Source organism: Phoenix dactylifera, chromosome 8, assembly GCF_051530095.1.
Source record: "Phoenix dactylifera cultivar Ajwa chromosome 8, Ajwa_hap1_PhDact_Kaust_v1.1, whole genome shotgun sequence".
NCBI lineage: Eukaryota > Viridiplantae > Streptophyta > Magnoliopsida > Arecales > Arecaceae > Phoenix > Phoenix dactylifera.
Window position 1 is genome coordinate 27,485,429 of NC_143197.1, and position 12,293 is coordinate 27,497,721.

The 12,293-nt window shown below is 35.3% G+C and overlaps 1 protein-coding gene across 3 annotated transcripts; it reads right to left on the reverse strand.

Moving 5' to 3' along the window:
• Positions 1 to 1,625: 1,625 nt before the first annotated feature.
• On the reverse strand, positions 1,626 to 10,493 carry LOC103717885 (uncharacterized). 3 transcript variants are annotated; one of them, XM_008806435.5, is made up of 10 exons: positions 10,353 to 10,462; positions 10,096 to 10,222; positions 9,813 to 9,925; positions 8,223 to 8,311; positions 7,952 to 8,090; positions 4,091 to 4,165; positions 3,766 to 3,887; positions 3,614 to 3,689; positions 3,180 to 3,239; positions 1,626 to 2,113 (listed from the first exon to the last, which is right to left on the reverse strand). In XM_008806435.5, the coding sequence occupies exons 3-10, from the start codon at positions 9,888 to 9,890 to the stop codon at positions 1,976 to 1,978; spliced, it is 777 nt and encodes a 258-aa protein (XP_008804657.3). In that variant the 5' UTR covers positions 9,891 to 9,925; positions 10,096 to 10,222; positions 10,353 to 10,462; the 3' UTR covers positions 1,626 to 1,975. The 3 variants fall into 3 exon arrangements, with proteins under 3 accessions (XP_008804657.3, XP_008804656.3, XP_008804658.3); XM_008806434.6 differs by lacking the exon at positions 10,096 to 10,222 and having other exon boundaries at positions 10,353 to 10,493; XM_008806436.6 differs by lacking the exon at positions 10,353 to 10,462 and having other exon boundaries at positions 10,008 to 10,121.
• Between the last annotated feature and the right edge of the window lie 1,800 nt (positions 10,494 to 12,293).

The window sequence follows — 12,293 nt, forward strand, 5'->3', positions numbered from 1 at the left end:
TCACCTTAATCATGCCAGCTAAGCTGTGGCGTGGCGACTAGACGCCGTTGTGCTACGTCAGTGGCGAAGACCCATCTTATCTTCGTAAATATTAAATTTTGTCGATAATGATCAGTTAACACTACTCCTAGATCGTATCATTCTTTTTTAATGACCGGGTGAGTGTCAATCTGAATGCAATGTTTGGTTTTTTATTTTTCCAACTTCAGCGTTCCAACATCATGTCCATATGGATAAGGTGGAAGTTAGTGTTGGTTCGTTATAGGTGTCGATTTGCTATTGATTTTTTTTTTATTAATTAGTTTTTAAAATCTTTCATATTTATATATAAATTATCTTTCTATATTTGTATTTTTATTTTTAAAATCTTATAATTTATTACTTATATATTTTTTGGATTAAGTTAACTGGATGAGAACCAAATATTCTGTACTTCCACTAATTTGTTGACATATAATCTTCCATAATAGAATACTCTATCGGGCATGGCCTAAATTAGAAGAGTGCCGCTGAAGGCAAGGTGAGCAAGAAGAGGCCTAATCATAACTAGGGCTCAGGTTGAAAACTAGGAAAAAATCTAATTTATGCAAATGGAAAACTCTATAAGGATTTTTATATAAATAAAAAAAAGATAGCAACTAATACATAAAAATAAAAGACTTCAGGGATTAATCTGCTAACGTAAATTTAAAATATTAAATTTACACTTTTATTTGTATATTATTTTAAGAAAATGAATAAGAGAGTTTTTTAGACTTTTTATTTGCATATCAATACTTGACATATATATATATAATACATATGAAAGAAAATATGAATAAAGAATTACGCATCTGATGCTTTTTTGAGCATAATTATTATGTAACATTTTATTTCTAAAATATTTTATCAAGCAACGCACCTAGGATGGACAAGAATCCATGTAATGTTGAGTTATGAACATGATTAAATTAGATGGATATAGAGAAAGAAAGGATGAGCAATATTTTTGAATTTTTGTATGTTTGTAGATATGTCTTACTTGATAAACATATTTTCTCTTTTGACTAAAACACTTTTTTGGTACAAATTTGACTAATACACTTCTACTGCTGGTCTCTTGTATCTAGAGCAATAAGTAAGAAAATAATATATGTATATGTATATGTATATGTATATGTATATGTATGTATGTATATGTATTTATGTATGTATGTATGTATGTATACCCTGTGGAGTCATTTAAAATTGTATAATATATTGGACGACAAATAAAAAAGATATGGGAATGCCATCCGATTCTTTTCCGTCTCGGAGGTGAGAAAGAAGCGATTCACTTAATGACAAGGGAAATGACTCGGACATCCACAGGAGAGCACAAAAGCCTTTTGGACCCAAGGCATTGCTTTCTGCAAGGAGGAAACTATGGTCGAACCCATTCGGATAAAGCTGGTTACATGGCCCGGATTTATTGAAACCAAACGAAGTTTAGTGCTTGTTTCATCCCCTAAAAAGAAAAAAAACAAATTACCTGGCCTAGATGTTCCATTTTGGCAAGTCATAAGACTAAAAGGATGGATGTAATCCAACTTACTCTTTAAATAGTGAGCATAAATGATTTTGCTGGGTTCTTTTTCAAGACAAGATTGTATAGAACTCAATCAGCTTCATTAAGATAAGAATATTGTCTAGTATATCTGACATACAAAGGCCCAAAGAAAGATCAAAAACAAGCTAATCAATGTCTTTAACATTCACTAACTTCACAGCATGTGGCATGAATTTCTTACATTCTTCTGAAACTTCTTCCCTAGAATCACCTGTTACTGAATCCTCCATGAGACTTGGGAGAACAGGTAGACAGTTCTACCAGGATACATGGTGGCTTGTCTTACCAAAAAGTGAAAAGAATTACAACAATAGCATGAACATATGCAACAATAAAAATACTACATGGGAGGAGAGCGGAATTGAAAGGCTAAAGGCAATACTACCATCACTGGGTGTGGCTCATTTTAGAGAAAGTCTTCATCATGCCTCTGAATATTTTCCAAAACCAAAATACATTCATTAATGCCAGCATAGGTGGAACAGTCACCAAACTATATCGCCCAAGAGGAAATATTGTCTTCACCTGAAACAGGAGGATAAGAAGATATATCTTTGTTGTTGAGGGAAGATGGCCTATTCATCTTGCCGAAGAAAATTTTCAATGACAATATTTCATATGGTTCCTAGAATTATCAGCTAACAAATGCTAAGTTCAGAATTCCATGTTCTGGCATTGTGATGGTTGCTTACAAAATAACAGTAAAAGAATTTTTTTTAATAGAATTCATTGAAAAAAATTCAAAGGAATGACTTGAACCTTCAGGAGATTCATTATGACAAGCCACCAGCCAACCAAGATTTTTTTTTTTCACAAAAAAAAGAAACAACAGGAATTTGTTAAAGATTTTGCATAAAAATTTCACTATAACCATTAAGAGGGGGAAAAAACCACAACCAAGACAGATTGCTAAAACCTGGAGAAGATAGCCTCACATATCAGTACATCACAAACATGATGGCATAACCTAAGCAAGCCCCAAGATAGCAAAATATAGTAAATATCCAAAACCACATACTGTCTCTAATCTGTTAAGACGAGCTTGAAACAAATGATTAGGTATATAAAAACACTGACGGAGAATTACATATACATCTCTGGAAAGAGTTTTTTTTTTTCATGTGCGTGCGGGCATATGTGTGTGAACTAGAAGGAGAGATTTTTGTACCTAGAATCCTGCATCCCAGCTGAGACTTTTGTACTTAGACACAAGCAGCAATATAATACTGGCCTCTTTAAGCCTATTGAGTCGCCCAGTTATGTGTCCTAGCAATGGTATAATAGCCTATTCTTGTGTATGTAAAACAGAGATTAGCATTCTTATTATGTTGCCCACTTCTGTTACTTTACACTTCAAATGAACTCTTTGGACGAAGAAGTGGACTTTCAATATCCCCTATCCCTAGTCTGCTGCTATGTACCTTGGGTCATGGGTGCAAGTCATATTGCGTTATATATTGGTTGAATGCTTTAAAAGGATAATGTGCATTTCGCTGCATGCTGCTTAAGTTTCAGCGTCAACAGCCAATAAGTCAATCTCACATACTGAGTTTCCTAATTAGCTTTTTAAAGAACATAATCGGCAGCGTACCTGATCAAAATGAAGATACATATGGGTGAAGAAATAGATGAACAGAAGGATCCTTGCAACCTATAAAACAAACAATCCACAGGTCAAAGAACAGGATTATAGACAGCAAAAGCTTAGAAAACATATTAGTGGCATCGAATGACCATTTTGTGTTCATTTGAGTATGGACCCATGTATTCATCCAATTTTGAATGCTTAAGAATGTTGAATGTTTTCAGATATATGATTTAAAAAATCTAGTTGATGATATAACAAGTCAATCATTAGAATCCGGACTATGTCATTAGAGCCCATCTATACTAATTCAAATTGTAAAATATCCTTTCTGGAAAATGACATAACACTGAGACATGTGGATATATGCTTTGACTTGAGGTTAACAAGTAATATAACTCCCCTATCTAAAAGCATTGTCTATATGAACTTGATCATACCAGCCACCCAAGGAACAAGGCCACGCCATTGTAAATGTACAGATTAGAACTTTTCTGCCCAGCAACATCCAAATACCTGCAATCATCCTTCAGGCTTTAGTTTAAAATATAAAACAAAAATCAAATGTTTGGAACAGGAAGTCAAATCATACCATCTGAGATTTACAAAGGGAGTCGTAGCTTCAGAAAATAAAACCATGAGTATATAAACATGTGCCTTGCCACTTATCAGGGAAAGCAAAATTGAATACATGGAAAGCCCATGATGCAAGACCTGGAATGAAAACTATACAGGTTTAATCTACAAAAGGAAAACTCAATGTGCCATGAGCATGTAAATATGTGGCTTGTCACTTTATCAGAGAGAAACAAAGATTGAATAAATGGAGAACCCGTGATGCAAGACTTGGAGTGAGAACAATATGGGTTCAACCTACAAGAGAAAACCTCAATGTACCAATGCATTGAAGTACTTACATATTCCTTGCCACCCAAATAAGGGAAAAACCATAGAAGCATTGCCAAGTCTGAGAGAAAGTAACCAATAGAAATCTGTAAAAAAAAATAAATAATAATAATCAAACAGTTGGATACATGATTCAACAATTGGATTAGAAGAAGCAGTCAAATGTAAAGCCAACAACAATTAGCTCAGCTGGTTGGCACCCTTCTCCTCATCCCACGCTCCTGGGAAAAGGTTCTGGATTCGACCACAGAAGGTGGCATTAACATCACATTAAAACACACGCAATCAAGGTTGAAGAAGGGTTCATTCAAGATAGCACTTGTTAGGTATCTAAATATATCTTTATAAATAGACACCATAGCAAGATAGATTTATATAGTTGTAAAATACTAAAACTCATAATCACTTCATTGATCAATAAAAGCCAAGTAAATAATGGTAAAACTGAAGGTAAAAGAAATTAAGATAAGCAATCCCATAATACAATTGTTGTTATCATCATTGTTTTTCATGAATTAATCCCCTATTACAAACTCAAGTAGATGGCCTAGCAAAGTACATAAATTTTCATCAGAATAATTATTGCAAGTTTTTAAATTGCAAATTCATTTTCTTATCTAAGCTTCATGTTGACATACTCCCTTAAATTTTGTGTCACCACCCATTAAGCAATCAATTGCCTCCTCCTGATGATCCAATTGGTGAGGAGTGAATAGGGAAGATGATGCCCATATCCTTAGATCAATGGAATCATATTTACTGTTTTTATTACTAGTGTTGGAAATTCTGGGACCTCCATATGCAAATCGCAGCTCCAAATCCCATTAGATGCAGACCGAGTAGCATGCGCCCGTCATTTGACAAAGGAAAAAGCAAAAATAAACGACCAAAAGACCTACAGCTATTTACTCAGCTGGCTGGCACCTCTCTCATCATCGCTTGTGTTGAGGATTCAAGTTTGACTAAGGATGGCAGCAGCCCCACATTTATTCTTGAAAAAAAATAAAAATAATAACTCTGAGAAAACATGTATGGTGTTATGATGTGTCTCGTACTTGGAGGATGCACAGGCACAAGGCCTCTCCTTGGGTCTTGTCTTCATTTTTTCCATAATATAGGGATGCTGGATGATATAAACAAAGAATCAACATTTTCTTCATTCAATAATGACTGAATTTTTCTCAAGCATTAACCGAGCAAATAGCTTGAGAGAAGAACCAACCATCAAGGAGAAAACATGCATCAAATGAACCCAAAAGAGAACCCAAAGCTTAATAGTGTAAACATCCATAGTGCCTCTCTTGCCTACCTCTGCCCCACAATTTGATTTTCTCTACTTGTGCAGCACCACCGCCAAAGTCTCTCTCCCTCTCAGTGTGCGTCTCTGGTGCTCCTTACAGTCATAACTCCATCATGATAGAGAAATCCACTCCTATTCAAATCAAACAAGAACAACATTTAAATATACAACATAATAAATCCCATATATTGACATAATTTGTTTGTCCATCTTGAAGAATAAGCAGAACCTACTGATCATCATTCTTACTTTCCCATGATCCCTTCCTCCTCCACTTGGAGAACTTGCTTGCTTATCTTTTCATAGATCAAGCTCTGATCATTAAATCCTTTCTTCCCTTGCATGACATCATTCTATCATTGAATTGGTGTCTCTATCTCATGTAACCCTAATTATTCCCCTCTTTCTAAAAACTGTCAGTTTGAAGTAAACAAAGTGAATCCAATATCTTGCACTTCAAGCAAGCATCTTTTACCTGCTTGAACGAAATGCTTCTCTATCCAATGCATTATTTATAACCATCCCACAATGATGAGACAATATTGTAGAGTATAACACCAAAAATGCTGTCAAAATTTTTCTTCTATTCAAGGAATTAGATCTTTTTATCCGAGTTATACATGATGAAAACAAACAAAATATAAGATCGACACAATCGATAAAGATCACACAGCTCATGGATCCTATGAAAATGTTTCCAACTTTCCATCATCATCAGTCTATGTTATCATGCATCAGCAGAAAACCTTCACCATCCCCTGCTCCTGCACATGCCACACTTGCCGAACCATACTCAAAATTAAGATAGAACTTTGCTTTCTATTCCCTTTAAATAAGAACTAATTTATCTGAATTGAATCCTTCGACTAGCAATCCCTATCATTCTCCGGATGGAAAATTAACAATTAGAGTCGACAAAATCTTATAAAAGATGTGAAATCATCAACTTATATTGTATTTGTCCTATAGGAACTGAATCATCACCACATAGGATTCTTCCTTAAGCACCCTTCTTTCCACCAAAAAAAATCATACATTAAGAAAAACAACAAGTTCAATACTGATTCTTGCAAAGGGCATTATAAAAGTGACATCTAGCATTTCACAGGGAAGTTATTGTTTACAAGTTGTTGCTCATTCTGATAACATTAGGATTGCTATTTTTGATTTAACAGTTTTAGGTTTCTTGTGAAATTAAAGCACAACTCTAAGAGGTCAATGAACAAATATTTATTGGCTGTGGTAGAAACCGATTTGCTTAGTGTTAGCTTTCAATCTTACTGTATTTAAGAAAAGTTAGTCTTTTGCCTTTTGGGTCGCAACACCAAGTGGTGCTATAGTAGTTTGGGTGGAGTAGGACCTTTGTCCTTATTGTGCTGAGATACTATCCACATATAGTATAAAGTGGTCATGAGTAAGGTTTGCCGTTTCAGTATCGGACCTCGTACCGGCACCATTCTATTATAGTGTCGGATCCCAGTACAGCAAACCTTGGTCATGAGTGTTAGGTTATTAGTTAAGATCCTGTAACATGGCATCCCTTGGTCTCATACTAGAGTAAGTTGGGCATCTTCCTGTAGTAGAGTTGAGAGGTTGGGCGTCCTCTCATCTTGGAGATAATTGCGTCAGTTTCCAGCCATGAATGAGTTTTGTGATTATTATTTTATTAGTAAAAGTTTTTATTTGTCCAAATTTATTCTCTCCTCAATTTTATTTCTTGTCAGAAATCTAGTTATTGGGGCATATTCTTGTAGTCTTGGTCATGGACAGTCCTCTTACGTAAGATCGTGCCGTTCTACAGTTATATGAATCAAACTCATATGAGATGGTTCATGGGCAATTGACATATGTAGAAACCAACACTTGAGCACACAAATTTTCAGATAAGAAGATATTCATATCTTCACACATAACTAATCATCTGAGTGACATAAAAAACTTCAGGGTTTTGAGAAGGAAAGCAACAAATCTTAAGTTATGGAGGATTAAAATTTCCATCAATTAATTGTGTTTTCTCCAAATCTAACAATGTCACTTCATTCTGCTAAAATCACTCATCGTTTTGTAATGCACTTTATTAAGCAGTTAATACATAGCATGAATAAAGGGGTACATGGGTGTCTAGACATTGTTGATTTTCCCTTAAACATCGTGCTCCATCAAGCACAATCTTCAAATAAGATGCAGCATTGGAGGCAAAAAGTAAGAAGGAACAGGCAAGCAGGATGTAGTAAAGCAGACCAGAAGCACTGTAAGATCATGTAGCTAGTCCAATCTGATACTCGACAATGTAATTTAGCTGGCAATTTATGAACAACTCATCATCTCTGAGAATACTACAATTTGCACAGTGCCATTATGATTTCATGTCTATTTTCTATCTTTTATCAATGGTATATCGTAGGATAATGTTAAAGACACATCTAGGAAAGCAAATGAACAGAAACAAAAATTTCTTCATTTAATTTCATTTCAAAAGCATTTTGAAATGATCATAATACAAGCTTATCAATTTATTTCAAAAAAAAGGGGAAAAAAACTCATAAGTACAAATTGACAACCAACAACTTACCCCAAATATGGTGTCAGATAGCACTGATTTTCTATTTATCATTAGCTCTTCATGAGGACCATCCCTAAAAAGGTCTGAGATCACTACCAAATAGAAAGAAACTGTTGCAGCTAGCACTGCATGAATTGTGGAGAAACCCCTGCGTGAAAGATCTGTTAAGGAATCCGGGAACTATATTTTTTTGAGGAAGGAATCCTGGAACTATAAAAATAGCTGAACAAATTCACTGAATCATCTTACTAATACCAATGTACATGTCAGAACGTCTTACCTATTGTTCCATTCGACCTTTTGTAATTTGCTTAGCCTGTTATAGGCCTTAAAGTACCTCAAGCTGAACTGACATGTAATTTTGTATACCTTCAAAAAGAAGCTTTGTTGTAAATAAAATTAAATAAAATAAAGAAATAGATGCTCATCTAAGAAAGCACCTACCCAGTCCCCCAACCCCCCTCAAAACAACCAAAAAAAAAACCTTCTAAATGCAGCAGTATATTCCTAATTGGCAGTGAAGAAATTTATTACCGAGATCCTATCTCTTCTCCTCAAGAAGCAGCAAAAGACTAGCATTTATTCCATTATAAAATAAATCATCATATATAGTTAATTTTAATAACAGAGGAAAAATCACAAAATTTTCTTTTTTGTCAATGAAAGAAAGAGCTTCAAGGGAGATATCCAAATGAAAACCTAATCATGGGTTCTATTTTAGAACCTAAATTTACTGGCTACAGATAGTAGTTTATCCTTTCATCTCAAATAATTTCTCACTGAATGGCTGATATTAAGTTTACATGTCAGTTATCACTAAGAATTTGTTAATTTTCAATTTCGGATTTGTATGAAAATTTCCATGGTATTTTATAACAGAAAAAAACTACATTATTTGGTTGTATAGCCTAGTTTGGTGACTTAAAGGTTTACAGAAGTAGGAAAAAAGGAACTAGAAAAAACATGAACAAATAAGAAATGAAACTCCATCTAAATCTTGGATAAGTGCTTTTCTTACATGCTCTAAAGACAATTATATTCTAATCATTTTTAATATTTTTTCTCATGTATATGCAAAGATAACCAGGCATATAATAATAGGTCCAATAAGGTTATAAACAGCTAAAACCATTAACTGCTTGGTTTTGGTTTATGACCCATAACAACAAAATTTTCATTTAGATGTCCACAGGTTTGATGGATCCACAAATTTATCAGTGTTATTCTCATTTCTGAAAGCAACAAGTGTGATGTACGTCGAGCATGTAGGGTAAAAAAAAGAAAGAAAAGAGTTTGTCCGCTCCAAAGCACAACTAAGAGCCTTTTTGCATCATGGTATGAGGATTTCATGGTGAACTGTACAGCCAGCTGTGCCTAAGAAACTTGAATAGCCATGACTCGCTATCTCAACTACAGAAAAAAAAAAATGAGATACAGTTATGTGTATGTTAAATGACTTTGTTCAATCTATTAAACATTCAAATCTTTATTCAGGATGCCTTGCATAGTAGTCCTTAGACTGACAATGGTGCTTGCAATTTATAATATGTTTTTGGAGTTTCCATACATGAAACAATAGCACTCAGAACTCTGGTTATTTCGTTCTATGGATTTCAAGTGCTTCCCCAAATAGCAAACTTTATCATATATTGCCACCATAGAACAATCTGATAAGAGATGACTACATATTGCTCACCGGAACTACCACTAATCTCTGAGGCAATTACAAGCATAACAATGACGCAACGTTTAAAAGACACCAGCATAAACGTTGTCATAAACAATTAAAGGAATAATTGAACTTAAGCATCAGAATCCATGCCGGAAAACATGATTTTTTAAGATCAACAGAATGATAGAAAATGCTTACGATCTTGCACATGATGATACCGGAGAAGACCGATATCGGCCAAAGAATTTGCTCAGTGGGACCGAAATTCCCATCCATGGACGCCTTCCGTCAAACAATCTCCAGCCCACAGACTGAAACCCATAATTCGATTTCCATCAGACTCAAACAGATCAAAAAGCTGCTTCTATTAAGCAAAATTGAAGGGTCTAATACTTCTCCAAGAAATCCATTCTCCGTGCATAAGCTCCAAAGGGAAAAGTAAACAAAAGAATGAACAAAATAAAGCAAAGCAGAGAGAGACCTTTTTTCCGTCAGTCAGCTTCATCTAAGAAGCCAAAGAGTGTGAAGAAGGTGACCAAGAAACCAATAAAGATATGGACAAGGACGATAGGAGCAAACAGCCCAAAGGTATCTCTAAAAAAACAGGACTAAACAAATGAAAGAAAACAAAAAGACATTTAATCAATTGGTCATGTCATTAAAACTTCCTTTACGAAGCCAAAACAAAACAAAGAGCAAGCACTTCGAAGAATTCATATAAAAAAAAAGATAACAGACCTGGGCGAGTAAAGAGAAGGCGGAGAGGCCAGTAAGATCTGCTAGATTTTGTATTCTGGGCATCTTTTTAATGGACCGAAAAGTTGGAGGTAGTGGAGAGAGGGCGTGGGAGTCGTTGATTCTGGGCTTGTGGACACGGGCAGCGAATCTAAGCGGCGGCGTCTACGTGAATTTAGTGAGGATGTGAAGGATGTGAAGTAAACCATGCGCCAAAGTCTTATCTAGTGGGAGTCAAGAAGGAATAAGGTTTTATATCAAATAAGGTTGGCGTGTCCTATCGAATGGGTTTATTTCCCAAGCTTAGGGGTTAAAAAAACCGGTAGATTCAGAAGACCACAAAGTCCACGTGATTGCTTTGCCCTGGACTTTTTTGAACCTGAAACTAATGCGAAGCGCCTTATTTCCGTGGTGTCTTCGTTGAATTCCTCCAACCAGCAGGACACAGCTGCTGCTATCTTCACTAGAATAGCAAACAGCCTTTCTTTTTGGAGTTGAGATCCTTTCTAGTCTTGCAACCCTAGCAAGCAGGGGCAGGTCCTAGAGGCGCCCCACAACTGGAAAGTTTTCTTTAAATATAATATTTTATCAGTATAAAAAAGAATTTCCAAATAATTATTATTATATGGCACCTCCTACAATTAACTTTCAAGAAACTAGGAGTTTCTTAATATTTCATACCATCTTAGCATTTTAAGAAGGAAATCCGAATTCCATATCTTAATTAGTTTCTGAAAAGGTATGATCCCTTAGTTTTTGAATCAAAATAATTGGTTATATTACTAATTTAAATCTTACACTTTGAAGTTAACTTTTTTTGGGTGAGGGAAGTTAAAAGCCTCAACCATATTCAAATTCAAATTTGATCCCATTAATTGAAGGGAATTTTATTAACTAGTTAGTACAGAATACTACCAGATAATACTTTGATGATAAAAAGTGACAACAAAATCTATATATAATAATATTGAAAAAATATCATTAAAGTATTATTATAAGGAACAATAATTTTATTTTCTCAAAAAAATCTTATCATATAGATATATGACTATTTCTATATTCCGCAAGGGTCATCTTGCATGTGTGCATGTATATATCGGCTCTCGAGGGCTCCGATCTAAGCCCTGCCTTGGAGTTTTGTAGATTCTAGGTAGTTCGAGCAAAATACTATTTCACGTACATTATGAGGTGACTGTAGTCACAATAATTGTATGAGATATAAATAATTTATTAGATGATAAATGACGTTACAAAATTGGACCTCTCTAGTTCAACCTTAAATTGAAGAGAGATGGAGCTCATTTTTCTATGGTTGGGTTTCCATTAAAAAAAAATATTTCAAAGAAGTGGTTGCAAATTTTATTTGTTTATCTAGGTGGGTAGAACCATGTTGTCGTGGCCTTATCAAGTGGTCTTTTTTTTTTTTTTCTCTCTCTCTCTCTCTCTCTTTTTGCGTGGATGCTTGGTTAACGTTCTCTTTAAGATGCCATGCGGATTGCACTGATGATGGCCCCTTGCCACATATTATAATTCATGAAATGTTAGTTGGGATGTGAAAGGACGATATCCCGTGACAAGAGATAGTTGGTTTGCACGGTTAAGAGGTGTTAATGCCACAATGTGTTTACCTTAAAATAAAGCTGATCACGGGTCTTCTGGCTTGCCTAATCCGATCCAAAATTTTTCGGACTTGGGCATTAAAAAAAGGCCCATAGGTCGGGCCTGGGCAAGAAAAGCGGCCCGACCAAAAAAATCAGGTCAGGCCTGATCGGGCCATTCTGGCCCATTTCCAGATTCTAAACAAAGAAAAAATCGGACCTGTCGGATCGGGCCTATCGGATCGGGCCGGGCTAGACAGGCCTAGAACCAGATTTATAAAATCGGATCGGGCCTGGACAAAAATTTAAGCCCGACAGTTGGGCCGGGCCAAGCCTGGGCATAGCC

What these genes read in the sequence shown, in the direction of transcription:
- LOC103717885 (XM_008806434.6), bottom strand. Translation starts at nt 9,890, where the DNA reads ATGGATGGGAATTTCGGTCCCACTGAGCAAATTCTTTGGCCGATATCG. An exon ending in ATTTGGGTGGCAAGGAATAT is followed by an intron (nt 3,888 to 4,090) that starts GTAAGTACTTCA and finishes TTTTCATTCCAG; the next exon opens with GTCTTGCATCATGGGCTTTC. An exon ending in CCTTGTTCCTTGGGTGGCTG is followed by an intron (nt 3,240 to 3,613) that starts GTATGATCAAGT and finishes TTTGTTTTATAG; the next exon opens with GTTGCAAGGATCCTTCTGTT.